Genomic DNA, 22,968 nt, shown 5'->3' with positions numbered 1-22,968 from the left:
AGGTAAATCATAGGGGTCCTTTTCATTTGAGAAACTTTTTTTTTTTTTTTTCCCCGCTATGGGAGAGAGTGTGATCGATGGGGGCTTTTTAGTAGGTTTTTGCCTTAACTTTTGGGATTTTGGGAGATAATAATTTTTAGGGGTATGGGGTGTGCATTTTAACATGTGTGAAATTTTCGTAAAGATAATTTTGATATTATTTTGAGAGAAGAAATAAATTTTAAGAATTTCAAAATTTATAAATAAAGGTCTATAGAAATAGAGTTCCAAAATAATAAATAAGATACTAATAACATCACTCTTATTTTTTTACACTCATTAGGACTTACTTTTTTCATAGATTAAGGGAAAGAAAAATAAGATCACCCACAATGCCCCCATATGTTTACTGAATTCATAACCTCTATTATAAGAATTGAAGAAGATACCAAAATCACACAAGGATATTCCTTAAAATGGATGGATATGATCAAATGAAATAATAATTTAGGGGTTAAACGTGGATGGCATAATTTACATCTGATGAGGTTATTTTGTATAATTTATTTGTGCTAGTAATAATGTTTTGGTAAATTATAAATATATTATCTGAGATTTGGTCAAAATACGGATTGGTTCTGTGATTCTACATCTTACTCTCTCAAGTTTCTAATTAAATAACAAATGCTCTATTTTATTAAAAAATTATTAAGTTAATTAATTATTTTTAATAATACCATAAATATATTTAAATTAATAATTCATATAATTTTATTATTTTATAAGAAAATATTTTAGAATTTTATTTTCTATAAATTCTGTTAAATTAAAAATATTTGAGAAAATAAGGTAATTGCAATTCCAAACCTATAGGTGTAATTCTGCATTTTTTTTTAATTCTACAAGCCTGTGCAAGATTGTTTAATAAGTTGATTTTTAAATAAGGTTATTTTTAAAAGCTAGTGAAAAATACTTTTAGGGTTGTTCGGAGTGATTTATTTAGATTATCTTTTTATCATTTAATAAGATTCCAGAATAAATAAATAAATAAAAGAGGTCTTTTTTTAATATTATTTTCGAATGCGACTGAGGGAGGTGCAACTGATCATTTCTACGTTTACCGACTTGGGACATTGGTGGTTAGTCTCCCCTCGCTCTCTCTCTCAAAAACCAGTGTGACTGCTGAAATTTGGTTGGGTGAGGGCTTCAACTTGAAAACAGAAACCAGTGTGACTGCGGTGAAATTTGCTTCCAGTGTGTACGCTTTCTGTGATCTTCCTCTTCATATTCCAGACCAAGAAAGGTAACTCGAAAACAGAGCTTTCATTTACTTTCTCACCTCCATTTCCCTTTTATTCCTGCTGTACTCTTTTGCTTCATTCTTGCCGTCTCCTTTTGATTCTTGTACTCCCTTTGCTTCTTCGCTTTCATTCTTGTTGTTTTTTTTGGCTTTTTCATCTTGTGTTTCCTTTAATTTCTTAAGAAAAAAAAAAAAAAAAAATTCCAGAAAAAAAGCCCTTTTGATTCTTGTACTGTCTTTGCTTCTTTGCTTTCAGTCTTGCTGTCTCTTTTTGATTCTTGTACTATCTTTGCTTTCGTTCTTCTTGTTTTTTTGGCTTTTTCATCTTGTGTTTCCTTAGAATTTCTTAAGGAAAAAAAAAAAAAAAAAAAGTCAAGAAAAAAGCCCAAAAATTAAAAAGAGAAAAAAAGTGAGAAATGGCTGAAGGAGTTGGTTTCTCCTTTTTGGGGAAAGCTCTGGGGGGAATTCGGGAGTACTTGGTTGCTGCGATCGGCAGACAGGTTGGTTATCTGTTTTGCTTCAACACCAGCATTCAAAATCTTGAGACTCAATTGGACAGCCTAAAAGTGACAAGAGAAGGGGTTCAACTAGGGGTGGATGAAACACGCAACAATGTCAGAACCGTTGGACCTCATCTTGAGGCATGGCTGACTAAAGCAAATGACAACACAGCAGAGGCAGAGACAATTATTAAAGACAAGGCCCAAGTTCAAAAGGGGTGTTTCAATGGGTGGTGTCCAAATCTCAAGTTGCGTTACTCACTGGGCAGGAAAACCGTGAAGAAGACTCAGGAACTTGCTCTTCTCCATGCTGAGGGTAGCAACTACATTCAGTCGTCCTACAATCCACCACCACCAAGCATAGAACCTATACCTACAACAACAGAATTCCAGGGGTTTGATTCTCGAATTCTGGTCATGAACGAGATCATTGAGGCTTTGAAAGATGATGGGATCCACTTGATTGGGATATGCGGGATGGGTGGAATGGGCAAGACAACAATGGCAAAAGAAGTTGCAAAAAGAACCAAAAATCTCTTCAATGAATTTGCAATAGCAACTGTCAGCCAAGAGCCAGACTTAAAACAGGTTCAAAGTCATATTGCAGAAATCTTGGGTTTACAACTCAACATGGAGAACCCAGCAGTACGATCAAGTCGGCTACGTGAGAGACTTCTACAGAAGGATAAGAAAATTCTAGTCATATTGGATGACGTTTGGAAAGAATTCGATTTAGAGGAGTACAGATTTCCTTTGGAAGGAGGCAGCAACAATATTTGTAAGATCCTTTTCACTTCACGAAATCGAAATATGTGGATAGGAATACGAAATAAAAAGTATATCCAACTTGAAGTCCTAGTGGGTGAAGAACCATGGCGTCTCTTTAGAGAGAAGGTAGGCGATTGTGCTGACAACCTTGATCTGCTACCACTTGCAATAGATATTGTAAATGAATGTGGAGGTTTACCACTTGCCCTCGTAACTATGGGAAGTACACTTATGAATGAACACAACCAATATCACTGGAAAGATGCACTTCGACAACTAAGAACCCCTTGTTCAGAAAGTTTGTTGTCAGGAGTGCCTGCAGAAGTGTATCAAGCTCTATATTTTAGTTACAATTTTCTAAAAGATGACAGAGCGAAGAAGGTGTTTCTGCTTTGTTGCTTGTATCCAGAGGACTACAATATTTCTATTGAATATTTGGTTAGATACGGAATCGGATTGCGGTGGTTTGAAGGCATCGACAAAGTGGATGAAGTAAGAGATCGAGTGAATGTCTTAATTGATCAACTCAAAAGTTGTTATTTACTGTTGGATGGTGATAAGGAGGAGGAAATAAAAATGCACGATGTGGTGCGCGATGTTGCTATATCAATTGCGGCTAAAGATAAGCATGGTTTTATGACAATCCATGGTGCCAAATCGAGAGAGTGGCCAAAGAAGGCGACATATGAGCTTAACACTTCCATTTTGGTGATATCAAATGAAATTGAAGAGTTTCCAGGAGGATTGACATGCTCAAAACTTGAGTTTTTACTAATACAATGCTGGAATAGTTCACTAAAAATACCAAGCAATTTTTTTGAGGGCACGGGGGAACTCAAAGTTTTGGACCTGAGAATCACGGAAGACATCTTGTTACTGCCGTCATCACTGCAATTCTTGAGAAACCTGTCGACATTGCATCTTGATCACAATCAGAAGTTCGATAATATATCTGTAATTGGAAAGCTACTGAATCTGGAAATCCTCAGCATTCGTCGATCCAACATTGAGGAGTTACCTGAGGAAATAGGAGGACTGGTTAATTTAAAGTTGTTAGATCTGACAAGATGTAAACTTAAAAGAATAGCACCTGGTGTCATATCAGCCCTAGTCCAATTACAAGAGTTGTACATGGGAGGCTGCGAAATCATTTGGGAACGGGAAGGCAAGGAAGGAGGAGAAAATGCGAGCTTAAGAGAGTTTGAATCCTTGTCCAATTTGAATACTTTAGAGATTAATATAAAAGATGTCGTGTGTTTGCCAAGAATCCCATTGTTTAGCAAATTGACAAAATACTCAATTTTGATAGGTTATGGTGCCAACGCCAGTTTTGTTAAAGAATACATAACAAGGCTCCGAAAGCTTTTGAGTCTCAGACTTCCTGACACGTGTACTATCTCGTTAGAATGTGGTGGGATCAATTCGTTGTTAAGGAGGAGTGCACTTGTAGAGTTAATAGGGGAGGGTTTGAAGGATGCAGTGCAAGAGTTGTTTCGAGAGGGTGTTGAAGGACTCCGATACTTGAAGGGCCTAGTAATTCGTGATTGTGCTACACCAGAATGTTTTGTCAATATAATGGAATGGGTCCCGCGTACACCTAATGCTATTCCTCCTATTTTTCCTATCCTGGAGAAATTAGAGCTCGATGATCTACCCAATTTAAGAAAGATATGTCACTGCCAACTTCCAACCGGCTCTTTTGGAAAACTAAAACATCTTGCAATATATGATTGTGATGGAATGGAAGAAGTTATTTGGAAGGAAAAAGGAGAAGATGATGCAACAAACAAGATGGAGTTTCCAGCGTTAGAATCCATGACTTTGTGGAGCCTACCAATGTTCGTTGGTTTTTGCAGAGGGACTGACGAGATCGAGTTCCCTCAATTGAAGGAATTGAGTCTTAGGCGTCTACCACAACTCAAGTGGCTCTTCCTCAATAGCAGTAATCCGTTTTCAGAGTCAATGGAAAACCACAATGCTACCTTCCTATCTCTTTTCCCCCACAAGGTATGGAAATTTATCGATAGGTTTTAATCGTTGGAATTAATTCTTATTGAAAATAAGTCTTAATAAAATTGTTATTAAAAATAATTTTTTGTGACGATTTTTTACATGTCGCTAAAATTTGACAATTAGTGACTTTTTTTTCATGGCTTTTATAAATTGTAGCTAAAACTCCCAATTAGTGATATTTTTCGTTGAAAGTTGAAAATTAGCGACTTTTTGTGACAAAATTTTCAAACCATTGCTGAAAATTAATAATTAGTGACATTTTTTTTAGTAGTGTTTGATAAAAAAACGCCATTAATTCTCACAGTATCTAATGGATAATAAGTTCACCTATTAACACTTACACGTAAATCTCCCTAAATATATATATATATATATATATATATTCTACTAGTAATTAGTAAGATAATTATAAATTGGAGTACTTTGCATTTACAAAATTTCATTAGTTTGCACCCTCCAAATTATTTACATTACAAAATTTAAAAAATAGTTTTTAAATTCAGTTTTATCAAATATTGATCTATTCTATTTGTTATCTGTATTGTTTATTATATTTCTATATTATTGTATAAAGTTACTTGTATTATTTTATTTGTTTCTATTTGTTGCTATTCTTGTTATCTGTTCATATGTCATATATGTTTTTTTTTTCTTTGTTTATAAATCACATTTTAATTTGCTTATGCATCTTTTTTGCATTTATTTTTGTTTGTTCATTCTCTAAAAATAAGAATATTGTCTGGAAATAAAAATATTATCTATTTCAACATGACATTCTTAAAATAAGTTAATAAAATTTAATACCGCTTATTGAAATGGATTATCATTATACTCATAAAAACATACATTTTCAATTATAATTTCTTTTCAAAACTAAATTGCATAATAAGATGGAAGATGATTTTGCAATAAGTTATTTGATCATATTTATTGAGAAAGATATATATTAAGGTTTTGATGTTGAGTTTAACATAGATATTTTTATATTATATATATATATATATAAAGTGGCGATTACAACATTTTAAAATAGTTAACTTTACTAAATGAAGACATAGTAATAGTTAATATTTTGTTAAATTAATGCAGACAAGAAATAAGTCTAACTATATTTTTATTCTCAATTATGTTAACAAAGAATGTCCGATTGATAGTAATGTTATTTATTTATTGTGCTAGTATAAATCAAAATTTAAAATTTTATAATAATTTTTTGATGAAAGTTACATGTGTTTTCCCCCTCCAAAACTCAAATCCAAGATCTGTCCCTGCCACTCACTCTGTTTAGAAATCAGCTAAGATCTTTAGAAATGGTTGTCATTTGGCCATGGATGGAAATTTTACTATTAGAACGTAGCTTATTCTATAGTTGTTTCTTTAATTGAATGACACAATTATTTGTTTCTCTTCTTTCTCTTTTCATAGTCAAGGATTAGTATTTTATTTCATTTCATTTTATTTTTTTGTCCCAATAACCAAATGAAAATTATTGGTCATATATGCAGGCTATAAGAGGAGAGACAGAGATAGAGTGATATTCCATAACAATTCCTACAAATGTTATAACTACCACTGGCAACAGTTTTATTTTCAGGTTGCATTACCTAGCTTGGAGGAGCTAGAACTCAAGGATCTTGACAATCTGGAAGGGCTGGAACACATTCCAATCTCAGTGGGATCCTTTTCTAAACATTTTATATTACTTTTAGTAGTATGGTTGTTAATGCAATTGTTTGGTTTGCAGGTTGCATTCTCTAGCTTCGAGGAATTGGAACTCCATAGATTTCAGAACATGAACGAAATATGGTGCAATCAACTTCAGACTGGCTCATTCAACAAACTAATTAAACTGTATGTCTCAGATTGTGGCAGTTTGAGAAATATGTTCTCTCCTTTTATGGCCAGACATCTTGTGCATCTGAAAGAGCTAGTCATAAATAAATGCTCAATGATGGAAGAAGTAGTTGCAAAGGAGGAAGATAAAGAAGAAGGAAGGATAAGCATAACTCCATTGCCTAAATTGGAGTTTTTGGAACTCGAAGATCTACCAGAGCTCAAGAGTTTTTGCCACGTTACTCATGTTTGGGAATTGCCATTGGTAGAAAACTTCACTGTCCTCAATTGCCCTAAAATGAAGACCTTCTCTCCTGGAGTCATATGCACCCCAAAGTTGCAACATGTATTTGTGAAGAATGGAAGGGACAAGTGGTACCCAGGCAGAGAAGGAGAAGACTGGCTATGGATAAGCGACCTCAATCAAACCATAATGCACGTAATTGAAAAGGTATGTTGTTTATATGAGTACTTTTGTTTTTCTCTCTTTTTCTTCCATTAAGTGCATAAGCCACATTTTAACTTCCAAGTATCCAAAAAGGAAAACAAGATCCAGACAATTGAGAAATAAGTATTTTAAAACTATCAAATCACGATTCTTCTAAAAATTAAAATTTTGTTTACTATATTGCTAAATTTGCAATTAAAAGAAGTATTAAATTAATATATCTGAAGTACATTTTATGTTAGAATTTCCCATCTTTACCTTCACCTACTCCACTACACACTCCACTTCACCTACCTCCACTTCACCACACGCTCCACTTCACCTAACCCACTATCACCTCCACTACACCTACTACCACATTTTCTTCTATATATAGATTGTATAGGAGTTGTAATTAATATCAATCTTGTAACAATCAGATATCAATCAATAAATACATCAATTTTAACATGTGTTAAAATCCACCTACACTCCTTACCTACTACACACTCACCACTATCATCACATTTTCCCACTTTTTCAAACCCATTTTAATCATTTCCCTCCTTTCCCTTACTTTCTTCCACCCACGATTTCACCATTTTCTTTTCTTTTAATATATATATATATATATATATTTTATTATTAAAAAAAAAAAAAAAAAAAAAAAAAAAAAAAACATACACCCTTGTTTTTCTTATCCCCCATCCACAAATATTTTTCTCTATTTTTTTATCCATTGTTTTATTTTATTTTATTTTTTCTTATTACACAAAACAACATTCACACAATCACACCAACAACATTCCACCACCTTGTCATTTTATTCATATCAGGGGCTCAACCCGGATCACACTTTTACACCACCAAAAAAAAAAAAAAAAAAAACACATCAACCCCATCCACAGGCAGGATTTTCTTCTCTATTCTGCCGCCGGTCTTTTCTTCTTGCCTCCGTCTTGGGCGGTCCTTGCCGGTGTTGCCTCCGTGTTTCCCACTCCACTGGGCACGATCACTACTCCCTGCTCCTCCACTGCAGCATATGGCGGCCCTCCAAATCGGAACATCACGGTGGCCTTCCGCTTCAGCTCCTTGTTTTCTGCCCTTAGCACGCTTATCTCTGCTCGCGCATCCTTATACATGCGTTGGAGCAGAGCCAGCTGGGCGTTTAAATGCTGCACCTCATTTGTCCTACTCTGCAGCCGGTTCGACAAATTTGTGACCGCCGTCATGGTTTCCACGCATGACTTCAGAGTATACTGATTAGCCTCAATATCAGTTTGCACCGCCATTTTTTGCTCCACCGACCGCATCGGAAAGTTCAATGGAGCAAAACCAGAGGTGTTTGGTTGAGGTTCACTGGCCACCGCACCAGTTATTTCTCCTGTGGGCTCGTTCAGTTCTGGAAAGAGAGTGAGCAGGTTCTGGGTAGCTGGACGGGAAGAAGAGGCCATGTTTTGGGTTGCTAAGTGTTTCCGAGCAGGGTTTACAGAGTATTTCAGACTGCCAAAATTCAGAGGTTTCAAACTGGTTTGCACAGCCTCTGCCTTCGTCTTGGTTATATAGCCAAGGCAGCCACGCGCATCGCGCGCCTCTTGACGCCCGACAAACTGGCACGCCTTTTCATGGCACATCTTTTGATAAAGTGGACACGCCTTTTGATGGCACGCCTTTTGATGAATTGGGCACGCCTTTTGATGGCACGCCTTTTGACAAAATTAGGCACACCTTTTGAGGATGCGACTTTTTAAGGGTCCGACAAGACTCTGTAAACTGTCCCGACATTGATTCCGGTTAGCTCCTTTATGGGTCCGACAAGACTCTGTAAACTGTCTCGACATTTGATTCCGGTTAGCTTTTTCAAGGGTCCGACAAGACTCTGTAAACTGTCCCGACATTGATTCCGGTTAGTTTCTACAAGGGTCCAGCAAGACTCCGTAAACTGTCACAACAACTGTCACAACAGTGTCTGTTACAACGGTCCGACATGACCCCGTAAACTGTCTTCTACATCGGTCCGACATGACCCCATAAACTGTCTTCTACATCGGTCTGACACGACCACACAGTGTCTGCTACAACGGTCCGACATGACCCCATAAACTGTCTTCTACATCGGTCTGACACCGCCATCCAGTGTCCTCTACACCGTTATGACACCACCATACAGTGTCCTCTACATGGTTATGACACCCCCATACAGTGTCCTCTACAACGTTATGACACCACCATCCAGTGTCTTCACCAATGGTCTGATACGACCATACAGTGTCTCTTATCCTTTTTTATTTTTATGTATTTTCTTGTTTTGTTACTCTCTCCAAACTCAAGTTGGTTAGTTTCTCTCCTCCTTGAGTTTGCGGGGGGCTGTTAGAATTTCCCATCTTTACCTTCACCTACTCCACTACACACTCCACTTCACCTACCTCCACTTCACCACACGCTCCACTTCACCTAACCCACTATCACCTCCACTACACCTACTACCACATTTTCTTCTATATATAGATTGTATAGGAATTGTAATTAATATCAATCTTGTAACAATCAGATATCAATCAATAAATACATCAATTTTAACATTTTACATAAAATTTTCTTCCTTTCAATTATAAAAGATCAAAAGTTTGTTCTTTCTAAAGTATGAAAGTTTCTTTTAAGCTGTGTTTGGATCATAAACTTAGATGAAAATTTAAAAAAAGAAAAAGAAAATATTTGTGAATAAAATATAACTACATTTTACACATTTTTTCTTTTTTTCTTTCTTAATCCATATTCAAATCTATCATTCAAACATAGCCGTAAAAATTCAAAAAAATTGGATTTACTGTACAGAGCTATTAATTCTTGTGCTATTTAATATATTACTTGTGAGCATTACTATTAAAATTATTATTTAAATTCATGATTAATAGTGATAGCACACCTGAAGTGTAACCAACAATTCACTCTCTCCTTTTTACTTACCTACTAATACACTATCCTGTATAAACTTTAAGATCTACTATCAAAGCATTGAACTTGTATAGTTCTTTATAATAAAAGTAGAATAATTTTTCATATACTAACAATCTCATTAATTTTTTTACTAAAAAGTTAAAAAAAAGTAATGATACTTAAACATCCAATAATGTGGTGACATATACGTTTTTAATAAGATTGTTAGTATGAATTTAAGTACATGTAACATTGCTCACAAAGGTATCTATGTTACATGGCCTATAGAGTATTGGTTGTTAATGCCTATCCAAGTACAAGACTTTCTAAACTCAAATCTTAGAATATTGGGATATATTCAAAAGTTATGTGGACATGTCAAAACGTGTATATATATATATATATATATATATATATTTCATATTATATAATTTTATTAGATAATATGAGAAACATTATTGGGGAATTTGTTAGAAAATCCTGTTTCAAATATTTGTATCTCAGTTAGTTTATAAGATATTCTTGTATTCCAATAAGTCTTATTATTTTGGATATTTGATCCTTATATTTACGGTATTTTATGAACAACTTTACCCTTACAAATATTTTTTAAACCCTTAGCAACTTGATGATGTGAACATTTACATTAAATAAATTTGACAATGTGAATGTTCACGTTGACAATGTGAACATTAATGCGAGTTTCACCCTATCATCATCAGGAGTATTTTGGGAACTATGTCATCCATAGAACTTATTGGAATATAATAAAATAATTTGTACTAAGTGAAACATAAGTAGATGAAGAGAGATCTATGAATAAATTTTCTAAAATTATTTTAGGATATATGTTTAGAAAAAAATTTGCAATTAAAAGAAGTATCAAATAAATATATCTGAAGTACATTTTACATAAAATTTTCTTCTTTTCAATTATAAAAGATCAAAAGCTTGTTCTTTCTTAAGTATGAAAGTTTCTTTTAAGTTGTGTTTGGATCATAAATTTGGATAGAGATTTAAAAAAAAGAAAAAAAAAAAGAAATAGAAAATGTGATTAAAATGTTAATAAAATATAACTACATTTTACACACTTTATTTTTTCCTTTCTAAATTCATATTCAAATCTATGATTCAAACACAACCATAAAAATTCAAAAATTTTGGATTTATTGTACATGGCTATTAATTCTTGTACTATTTAATATATTATTTGTGAGCATTACTCTTAAAATTATTATTTAAATTCATGATTAATCATAGTACACCTGAAGTGTACCCAACAATTCACACACTCCTTTTTACTTACCAACTAATACACTATCCTGTATAAACTTTAAAATCGACTAGCTTATAAAAGCATGGAACTTGTCTGGTTCTTTATAATAAAAGTATAATATTTTTTTCATACGATATAAGAAGTTAAATGTGATTGGCTGTTAAAAAAATAATGATACTTAAACATCTAATGATGTGGTAACATGTATATTTCTAATAAAATTGTTAGTAAAAATACATGTAGCATTATGCATAACAGTATCTATTTTACATGCCTATCCAAGTAAAAGATTTTCTCAACTTAAATCTTAGAAAATTCAATTTCAAATATTTATATCCCAGTTAGTCCATAAGATATTCTTGTATTCCAGTAAGTATTATTATTTTGGACATTTGATCTATCAAATCCTAATTCTTATATTTAATGTATTTATAAACAACTTTACCCTTACAAATATTTTTTTGAACCCTTATTTATCAAAATATATATATATATATATATACTTTGAACCCTTAGCAACTTATGATGTGAACATTCACATTAAATAAATTTGACAGTATAAATGTTCACGTTGACAATGTGAACATTAATGTGCACTTTACTCTATTATTATTTTGATAATTATGTCATTCATAGGACTTATTGGAACATAAGAAAATAATTTGTACCAAGTGGAACATATGTAGGTGAAGAGAGATCTATGAATAAATTTTCCTAAAATTATTTTAAAATATATGTGAAATTAGGTCTTATTTCAAAAAAAGAAAAAAAAAGTATAGAATTTTTAGTTCTTAGCCATGTGAAAGACAAAAAATATTCTTTACTAGCAAATATGAGCTTGTTCCTCTTCAAACATTATATAAAATTAGAGAATACGAGTGTCTAAGTTAGATACAGGTGTCCGACACATATCCCACACTCATAAAAATGATCACTTGAGACCTTGCTACTTTTTAGTGAAGTGGATGGTTAACATAATTTTTTTTTTATATATGTTATATAAATCTAAATAAATTCAAGGGTTTCAAAATGAAAAATACAAAATAGTAATGTAGAAATAAATTTCCTCCACTAATTAGGAATGTTAGAGAAGGTAGCAATATTGGTCTAACAAATTTCTAGCTTTCATCAATTTTGGAGAACAATTATATTCATTCACACACAAATCTCTTACACACCCCTTGTGAGATGGAAAGAAAAATAGAGTATAAGAAACTTAAATTTGAGAGTGCATAGCATTATCTTATTTATAAGTCATGTTCTTTTTAAATTTCATCCTAAATAATATATTGAAAGGGCTTGATGAAAAACCAAAATTATCACCAATGAAGATGCCAAATCAAGTATGAAGTTCATGTGCCGCTTGGAAATTCTAATGGTAAAGCCACTAATCTCCTATGTGTTAGAGGGGAGCTTCTAAATACACCCCCTCCCCTGGCCCCGCCCCAAACCAAACCAATTCCTTTAGCAAAGCCACTAGTTGTGTGCGCGTGATTGGGTGTATATAGAAGCTCCCATTTTTGGAACCAAAATTTACCTTTATTATACTTTTTATCCTAAAAACTATGAAACATTCAAGAAACCTCCATAATTCTGTTGTAGATTGGTGGTTGTGTGCACGTGATTGGGTGTATTTAGAAGCTCCCGTTTTTGGAACCAAACTTTACCTTTATTTTTTATCCTAAAAACTGAGAAACATTCAAGAAACCTCCATAATTCTATCGTAGATTGGTGGTTTTCCCAGACCGCATGTGATTTTTTGGCAGATTTTATACTTTGTTGTTTGTAATTTGAGTAGGGTTTCTTGTTTGGTCCTTTGGAATTTTGTTGTCCTTCTTTTGAACTAACAACTTTATAATTTTTCTCAAAAAAATAATTATGCCCAAATCCACTTGTATCTTCTTCTTCTTTTTCCCTTCATCTAATTCATATTAATCAACTTCATGTATATAGAAAATCTTCTATCATAAGTGTATGGTAAGTTGTGGCTCTTACGCACCATGTTGCCCCAAATGGTAGTTGCAACTCTTATGCACCATGTTGCCTCAAATGGTGCTTGAGAGTTTTGGTGTTATTTTTTTTCTCCTTTTTTTTTTCTTTTTACATTTTTGCATATTAGTTTGTCAATCAAACTTGTTTGAATTTTTATTTGTATTCTTGTGTTGCAGCAGCAACAACAAGAACAATTGCAACAGCACCTGTAGCAACAAGAAGTGAGATTCTTTGCATTTCATTTTTCTAAATCTTTCGTATGAGTAGTTTGTCTATAAAAAAAATTTGTACTTCCTTTTCTTATTTTATTTATTCATTTGTATTTCTTGCAGCATGAAAGGCGGACCTAATGTAGCGGTAAAGCTACCCTTTGGTGACCTGGTGGTCATGGGTTCGAGTCGCAGAAGCAACCTCTCTACTTGCAGGGGTAAGGTTGCGTACATCAACCCTTCCCCAGACCATGCTTAAGCGGGAGCTTTGTACACTAGGTACGCCCTTTTTATTTCTTGCAGCATGAGGTAGGCGAGGAAGGAGGAGAAAAGGAAGAGACTAATAACAACAATGATGATGGTGGTGATGTGTACAAGGAGGATGGAGATAGCCATAGTTAATGAATATGAGGATGACTTTTGATGATAATGATGGTGACAATGCTCAATATTGTGATTATAACGCTCTCTAAACATTTTGAATACAAAGTGTGTATGAAAGTATCTTTCTTCGATATTATTTTCCAAGCAAGAGAACAACATTGCTGTCTTGTGCCTTCTCTAAACCATAATTCTCAATTTATAGTTATATTTCTCAGGATAAAATATGAAATATCTTCATTTTCTTCCAATTTGATAAACCTATTATGCCTTATTTTTTTAATACATTGGTGATATTGTTTAACTATTAAATTAAAATTCTATTTATGAACATATTATTATTTATTACAAAGTACATAGAGTATATCTAGCATATCATATAGTGATAGTCATAAATGTGTCGGTATTAAATAACTAGTTGGTTTGTACCCAATTAAAATCGTGTTTGTGTCATGCATGCATTGAATTCAAAGTGTTTAAATGTAAGTCTTTAAATTGATTCATTATGACGTAGATTGATAATTTTGGGTTGGAGAAAAGCCAGATCTTTTTGGGTATTAATAATTTGTTGCAAGCTTCAGTCATTGAATTGAAAGTGTACGTTCTGACAAACTTTCTTGAAAAGTTGTTTTGGGTCACTTTGTTCCATTAGTAGATTTGATTAATTTGTTTGCTACTCTTTTCACTCCAATTAGAGTATGTGAATATCACATATAACCTAGAAACCAACAAATTATTGCCTAGTCCCGCAGGCAGTCACTATGATAAAATGATTGACAAACTATTCACTATTGATATGCTTCCACGTACTTTTTTAGCCATTATGGAGTGAATCCTCCATCATAGGGATAGAAATCATCAAATACAACTTGTATATATTTGGGCCATAAGCCACCTATTATTCACAGATGAAAAGTTATTCTTCTATAAAGCTAATAAGGGTTGCAAAATTAAGGAGATCATTGGGTCATATGATAAATAGTAACAAGTCAGCTTTGTTTTTCAGTAAGAACACTCCAAAAGAGTCATAGGGAAGTACAAGAAGTACTGAACATTCTTGGGAAGGCTAAATTGGGTACGTATTTTGGACTTCCTATAGACTTTGGTAAATCTAAGGTGGAGCTCTTCAATTACATCAAGGAGAGGGTTCACTTGCATTTAGTGGATTGGAAACAATGTTTTCTCTCTCTAACTGGGAGGGAGGTCATGTCAAATTTGTGGCTTTTGCTCAACCAACGTATGCTATGGGCTGCTTCAAAATGTTCGTCTTTTTGTGTAAGTTTCTTACTTCTTCTATGGCAGCGTATTGATGAGACATGTAAAGGATGAACGGTGAATCCATTGGCTAAAGTGGAGCAAGTTGACAAAAAATTTGAATGGAAGGGGATTCTAGGATATAGTGGCTTTTAATTTGGCAATGCTTGCCAAGCAAAAAGTGGTGGTTGATTTGGGATAACAAAAATAGTTTGGTTGCTACAGTCCACCAAGCTAGATACTTTCGAGGGTCATCATTGCGCCACTTGATTAATAAGATCAGGAATGAATGGTGAAGGGAGGTAACACGTGATGCTTTCCAAACTAATGACATTGATTTGATCCTAGGAATGCCACTACCTATGGTGGGTACTTAGGACAATCTAGTCTGGCCTATACCCATCTAGAATCTATACTATAAATTTGAGGTACGAAGTGGTGATCACGTTGAAGCGCAACAACTTGTTGGGTTTAAAAGGGGAAAGGGGAATGTAGTGATCGAGATGAACATATATGTTTTTGAAAATAGTTATGGAGTACCTGTACCTTGGGCAAAGTTGACCATTTTCTTTGGAAATGTGTATGGGATATTGTTCCTATTAGAGCGGCCTTGCGGCAGAGTAACTGAAAACAATTATGCATTTGCTAGTCCAATGCCCGTTTGCTTAGGTAGTGTGGTTTGCCTCTCTACTTTGGTGGGGTGTTTAGGGCATGGATTGTAGATCATTTTATCACTGGTGAAAGCAAATTTTAGCAGAGTGCAAAGCTGTGCAATAGGGACAATGAGCGATGGCTTACATTGCATCCATTGCCTAGGGAATTTGGAGGGGGGTAGAGATGAATGCATATTTCATAATGAACAATGTGATCCTATACAAGTTATGCAACATACCATAGCCAAGGCCAATGAATTTTTGTAGGCTCAAGTGGAGGCTAAAAACAGCGTTAGGGAAAAAAGGTGAGGGGTGAAGCTGAGCTACATAGTGGATGGAAAGCGCATGAGGATGGATGGTGAAGGTGGATTTTTATGTAGCATGGTTGCGATGTCAAAAAAGAAAGTGGTAGGAGTTTGTGTTGGCAAGCCTGTTAAAGCTCAATCGTTATGAATAAAGAACTGTATCAGCTCAAATGGTTGAAGGTTTGGTGCTTCAAGAGGCAGTCCTCTTAGCCAAAGATTCCTAAATCCAAACAGTCATGTTTGAAGGAGACGCCCAAAATCTCATCAAGATGGCGTTCATCAAGATGTAAAAGTCCTCATTGCAAATGTTTTGCATTTGTGACCATCATTTTAGCATAAATAATGGCCCGGGAGTTTGCCAAGTTTGGTTTGGGTGGGGTAGGTTGTTGCAAATGGGACACCACCCCTCATCTATGGACTATTGAGGCCCTTAGGGGTGATGGAAGTCTTTGAGATGGGAACATTAATTATCTATCTATTTAAAGCTATTTTGCGGAAAAGAAACTTTCATTTATTTATTTATATATGTGAAGCCTTAATAAGATGGTGTTGACAAAAAATGTCTCATATTTCAAGTTTTCCTAAAATACCCTTATAGTTGGTGTTTGTGTAAAATTAATGTTAAGAGAATAAGAAGACTTGAAAATAAGATCATAAGTTCGGTAAAGAAAACTCTTACCACTTAAGCAACACATAATTTGTGTGCATTTTTCTGCCATTATTCTTATACTATTATTTTTTTTTGAATTGCACACGTGTATAGACTGTTAGTGTATATGCATATATATATATATATAATAGCATTTTGGCATGAAACAATAAAATGATTTTCACACGAAAAACAAAAAAAAACAAAAAAACAAAAAAAATCACTAAAAATGTTCTTTTATTGCCATTTATTCTATAGTTAAAACAACTATGTTCCCTCATCTCTAATCTCTCTCGTACAAATTACAGAAAAGCAGAATATAAATGACTAGTTAGGAAGAGAGACTAGATGAGAAGCCTCTCTATATATACAATGAAAGAAAGCACTCAAGTTGTTGCAAGGTAATAGTCGTCCTCCTATTCAGACCTGCACTCCAATCCTTTGAGCAACCTAAATCAAGCAATGCAATGAGATCATTATTGTATCAAGCCTTTAACATCATGATTCACGCCTGTATCCATTCCCAATTCAGCAACTTGGTTAGTAAACTTGAAAACTATACATATTTTAACTTGAACCAACTTCAAATGAAGCAACTAAAATACCTCGTTGAAAGTTGAACATAATTTAGAAATAATGAATGTTTAGTAGTTGCCTTGTGAATCTCAACATACACCATGTACACATTGTAAACAAATAGCCTAGTGAAACATAAGCAACTCTTTTAGACCATAGACCACCCGTTCAAACATAAGTTCACCACATTAAAAAGTTTTGTCATCATAATTCTCCATCATAAAACATAATACATATTGTATCCTCACAACTATTTTCCAAATATTGCTTTTTTATAATGGCTTAGATCCTTTTCTTTTTTTTTTTCATTTTTGTTTCTTTCTTTATTTACTCATTAGAACCTACACTGAAAAATATATAAAATCATAAGATATTGATTTGTGATTATGTATCAATTTTAAATAGTAAATAACAATCAAAATCAAACAATCAAAGACGAATCGACACAACGATTTAATGTGAAAAAACCATAATTCGAGCGCCTCCAATTGTGATTAAAAAATCACGGGCCAAAGCCACAAAACAACCCACTAAGAAGACAAAAAATGAATTACACAAGTGTACTCTCAATTTCCTAGCAAATCCATACCCAAATTAAACCGACCCCAATGTGCCTCTTCTACCAACGTCTTCACCTCAGAATTATCTTGTCCAACGTTGAGTCCACAATGATGATGTCAAATCCACGATGATGAGCCACTCCGAAATCCACTAAAGCTTCAGGCTCAAGTTCCGCGGAATCCACCGAAGAACAACTCTCTCTTTTGTAAACGAAACAATAATACTAACCCATGATATTTGACAATCTAAAGTTCATTGATCAAACGATCACCTTCTATACACCAAGGAAACTCATATAAAATAGCCTACAATATAAAACACTTTGTTTTTTTCTTTCTCTCTAAAAATCTCGATGGCTCAACCCTAAAAGCAGTAAACAACGCATTTTATAAAAAACAATGGATTTTGTCGTTGGGTCTTCCGAGGACTCAACGGGGTAATGACACCATTTGGGTGGTGGTTGATCGATTGACCAAGTCAGTGCACTTTGTACCTATGTGTTTGAGTGACTCGGTAGATTATCTAGACGACCTTTACATTAGGGACATAGTTTGACTTCATGGGGTCCCTGTGACTAGTGTTTCAGATAGAGATCCGCGTTTTATGGCTTGATTGTGGCAAAGCCTGCAGAGCGCTTTGGGCATTAGGCTGACTTTTAGTACTACTTATCATCCTCAAACTGACGGGCAATCTGAGCGTACCATTCAAATTCTTGAGGATATGCTTCGAGGTTGTGTCATTGACTTTAAGGAGTTGTAAGAGAGACACTTCCCTTAGTGGAGTTTGCCTACAACAATAGCTTCCAGTTGAGTATTGACATGACACTGTTTGAGGCCTTGTATGGCCGACCGTATAGATCTCCCATGTATTGGGCCGAGGTGGGTGATGCACCTATGATAGGTCCAAAGTTAGTCTGGAAAATGGCAGAGAAAGGTACACTTATCCGAAAAAGGTTGGTTATGGCTCAGAGTCGTCAGAAGAGCTATGCCGACTGTAGGAGGAGACCGTTATCCTTTGAGATGAGAGATCATGTCTTCTTGAAGATATCACCTAGACGGGGTTTGATGAGATTTGGGAAGAGTGAGAAGTTGTCACCTAGATTTATTAGGCTTTTTGAGATCCTAAAGAGGATCAGGGAGGTAGCTTATCATTTGGCCTTGCAGACACAGCTTTTTGGGGTTCATGAGGTGTTTCATATCTATATGCTCTAGAAGTATGAGCTAGATCCATCACATGTGTTGGATTGGACGAAATTAGAGGTAGACGAGGATGCCTCATATGAGAAGAGACCGGTTAGAGTTTTAGATACTAGAGACCAAGTTTTGCGAGGCAAGACGATTCCTTTGGTAAAAGTGTTGTAGCGACACCACGAGATTGAGGAGGCTACTTGGGAGCGTGAGGCGGAAGTTCGTGGGAAGTATCTGGACCGATTTATTGATGTTTGAACATGTATCGAAAACTTTGTTATGTTAATGTAATATGAACATTGTAGATGTTTTGGAAATGTGAATTCTATATTCAATAATGAGCATTTGTTTATCTTGATGGTGAGAATAAGTGGCCGGTGGATGGGTCATGGTGATGAATTTGAATTATTTTCATTATTGTAATTGGCTTAAACTTGGTCTTAATGTTTGGTTTGAAATTTCAGGGACGAAATTCTTGAAGGGGGAGAGATTAGAGCGATTTTGGTTTAGACACGACCCATTGTGTGCTTTGGATTCGGGTTTCATTTCCGTATGTAGTTGTTCTTGTCTTGTTCCCTTTCATTCTCTTTGAGTTTATCTATTAGGATGTGTTGGTTGCACTTGAAAAAAGGTTGGTAGCTTGTTTTCCAAATTGTTGTCATCCAGAATTTTGTTCCTTCGCTCGAGCTACACTTTTTGCGTTCGAGCGATCTTAGCAAACTTTCAATACTTTTACAGGTCTGCAGAGATGTTGGAAATTGGTACTCTTCACTCGAGTGAAACTTCTTGCGCTCGAGCGTAGGTCTTCTGTCTATAAAACTTATGGGAGTTTGCATTCTTCACTCGAGCGAAGTTTATTGCACTCGAGCGGAGCAACTTATTATGTCTGGTTGCTCGAGCGACACTGCTTGTACTTGAGCGAGCTGTGCATATATCAGTTCGTAAAAAGCCACTATTGAGTTACTTTTTCATCTCTCTCTCTTTCTCTCTAAGCTTCCTAAAAACCCTAGATCTACACCATTTCTCTCTAAAACTCTACTTCTCTCTACAAATACACCTACATCCATCGAGTTCTTCACCCATGTTCCTTTGTTAAAAAGGTAGAACTTAATGGGGGTTTCGTTCTAATCGGAGCAAAGTTGATTTTCGACACCTTTGAGTTTCCATCACTCCTTCAATCATCTTCTAAGCTTGAGGTAGGGATTTTTCGCACCTTCTATGAGTTTTAACTTAGTTATTTGTTATTTCTAAACAATGTGATGGTTTTGGAAATTTTGGAACAAACCTACGGTTTTGGGTAAAAATCAAAAGAGGGATTTTCAAACAGATTTGTGGAAATGGTTTGGGATTGTAAATGAGGATGAGTAGTGATGAAATAGTATGTTTTATCCTTGGGATTGATTTATAAAGAAAAAAGGGTTTTTTCCCTAAATGTCACAAATGTTGATTTTGTATAAATAATGAAATTGATATTGAAATTGTGAAATTGGATTAATATTGATGAGGATGGTGGAGTTGGATATGTATTATCTCCCACATCTTGAAATTTGGAAATTTTACCTTTATTAATAATTGTTTATCTATTTAGAAATATTTGTTTGGACTATCGATGGATGATAGCTATGATTGTTGTAAAAATTGCATGAGAATTAGGAGAATTAAAACTATTTTATCATTCATTGCACTGAGCATTATCTCACACTTATACATTGGAAACGTTTATCATTTTGAGAAAAGGGGTGAATTTGGGAAATTTGTGTTGACTCATTGAATTAAGTTAGCCTGAGTGTCCATGGTGAATGTCCTAAAAGCCGCGCATATACATGGGTGTCGGTCCTGCGGACGAAATATCCGTAAAATGGCAATAGTAGTGCTTGTATAGCTTACGTTTACATAAGTACCGATTTACGATTTCCCGTGGACAAAATATCCGTAAAAGGTTGTATTTGTTTTGAGATTCCTAGAGTGTGATTCACTGTCCTGTTTTCTATTGTAAAAGAAATGATTTACAAGTTTGTGTTGTAACATGGCATTGCATGGCTTTGAAAGGAATATAAAATGTTTTCGGTACGTGCATTGCATATGCATCCACCTTATATCTTTGTTAAGACTCATATACCGTGTTGGATTATTTTTCTAAGCTTTAGCTCACCTTATGTGGGAAAAACATTTTCAGGTGCTAATGAGATGCCTCCGCCAAGGCAATAGCCTGGGAGGAGTTACAGTAAGAGCTTCATTTTGTGTATTTGTTTATGTTTATATTTGTACAAGCTCAGAACTTTATTTGTATTGAGTTTAAACTCACTTTTGTTGTAGCCAAGTATTGTCTTGGAAAGTTGTAAGCCTTTAAGGCATTTATCGTTTGTTTTACTTTCATATCATATCATATCTTCTGTTGTAACACATGCCATAGATTCAAGATGAGAGCTTGTGAATGTGTAAATGCATGTGTTATCTTTTGTATAATTCAAATCATATATGAAAAGAATAGGATATTCATTTTGGAAATACGTTATCTCGTTTGATTAAACGTCATGGGTTATTGTTATATTTTTGGGGCGTTACACACAAGGAGAGAAGGCCACTTTGACAAAATAAGATAAGGAAATTCATGGAAACCAAGTGTGTTGTTCACTTTTAATAATAGTATAGAATATAGATATATAGTAGTGAAAACCCGTGCTATACACGGGATCTTATAAAATTAATAAAATATGTTTTTTATAAAATAATATAAATAGTTAGATTTTTGTATGTAAATTATGAAAAAAAAAAATATTGAAACCTACAATTTAAGTTTCACAATTTATGTATCAACTTTTAATTTGTCACAATTTCAATCATGTAATTTTCAACTCCCTTGCTAGAGTTGTAAATTTGGGCGAGTTAAATCTAAACAACTCAAGTCAAGTCTCTAAATTTTAAAAAATTGGGCAACATTATTTTTAATTTGGTAAAAACCTATATAAAATTCAAAAATTCGAAAAAAAATTGAATGAACTTGGGTAGAGACACCAAATAACATGAGCGAAACCAAATTAAATATATAAAATTATTTACTAATTTAATTTTTAATAATAAATAAGATTAATTAAAAATTTAACATTAATGAACAGTAAATCTTTAGAAAGAGATCATCAAATAAGTTGATATTAAAAACAAAATAATTTTAATATGGTTTTTCAAAAATTATTTTTAATTAAAAATTACAATAAAATATTTAAATATAATAAAATTGGATTTCTTACAAAATAAAAGTATCTGAATAAAGAAATGGTAAGAAGAAAATTTATAATAGTATTCTCATTTGATCTGAAAATAATTCTAGATGACAAATAAATTATCATCTATAACCTTCATTTTTTTAAAATAAAAAAAGATATTTCACAAACCATCACTTTTATTAGAAAAGTAACATTTATTTATCTTTGTTTTAGCAAAAGTCACTTTTTTGCAATTTGAGCCAAAAAGTTTTCATTTTTTGTTATAGTTTGTTTAACTGACAATTGAGATTAAAAAAAAAATTAACTGTAACGCTCCGAAATAATTACAATAACTCATCCAAAACATCCACCAATGACAACAATAATAAAAGAGGTATCTTCCATTAAGTCCAATGTGATTTACAAAAGGGAAACATATGCAGTATACATTCAAAATGCCTAGCCTTGAATCTATATCATATGTTGCAAGTTAAAAGAAAGAATGGAAGATAAACAAATAAGAATGCCCTGGGGGCTTACATAGTTCCAAGACGATAATTGGTTACAACAAAAGTAGACTTAAGTCCGATACAGTTAAAGTCATCGGCCATACAAAAATGAATACAACAAAAGAAGCTCTTGCTCCATATCCTCACAAGCTACTACCTTGGTAGAGGCATATCATCATCACCTAAAATGTTTTCCCATATAGGATGAGTCAAAGCCCAACAGAAATAATCCAACACAGTATATGAATCTTAATAAAGCTATAAGGTGAATGCATATGCCATGTTCTTGCCAACACATATTTATATCTCTTTTCAAAACTATGCATGGCAAGTTCTTATCTTGATTCACAATTCATTTCCATTTCAATAGAAAATAGGGTGGTGATTCACACTTTGAGAATTTCAAAACAATACAACCTTTCCTGGAAATTTTGTCCGGAGGAAATTGTAAATCGG

General features: G+C 34.0%; 1 protein-coding gene across 11 annotated transcripts; it reads left to right on the top strand.

Moving 5' to 3' along the window:
- The first annotated feature begins 1,160 nt into the window (after window positions 1-1,160).
- Window positions 1,161-21,120, top strand: LOC114266079 (putative disease resistance protein At4g27220). Of its 11 annotated transcripts, none has more exons than XR_014346280.1 (6): window positions 1,161-4,554; window positions 6,143-6,232; window positions 6,305-6,844; window positions 13,202-13,246; window positions 13,358-13,452; window positions 13,538-13,785. XR_014346280.1 is itself a non-coding variant. In XM_082898480.1 (5 exons), exons 1-4 carry the CDS (start codon window positions 1,696-1,698, stop codon window positions 13,235-13,237), a joined length of 3,513 nt encoding a protein of 1,170 aa, XP_082754606.1. In that variant the 5' UTR covers window positions 1,161-1,695; the 3' UTR covers window positions 13,238-13,246; window positions 13,358-13,785. The 11 variants fall into 11 exon arrangements, 9 of the variants coding, with proteins under 9 accessions (XP_082754606.1, XP_082754603.1, XP_082754602.1 ...); XR_014346281.1 differs by having other exon boundaries at window positions 13,358-13,457; XM_082898480.1 differs by having other exon boundaries at window positions 6,305-6,832; window positions 13,358-13,785.
- Window positions 21,121-22,968: the final 1,848 nt, after the last annotated feature.

This window comes from Camellia sinensis, chromosome 12 (genome assembly GCF_055761805.1).
Source record: "Camellia sinensis isolate YWXY chromosome 12, ASM5576180v1, whole genome shotgun sequence".
Taxonomy (NCBI): Eukaryota; Viridiplantae; Streptophyta; class Magnoliopsida; order Ericales; family Theaceae; genus Camellia; species Camellia sinensis.
This window is presented reverse-complemented; position numbering and strand designations above follow the sequence as displayed.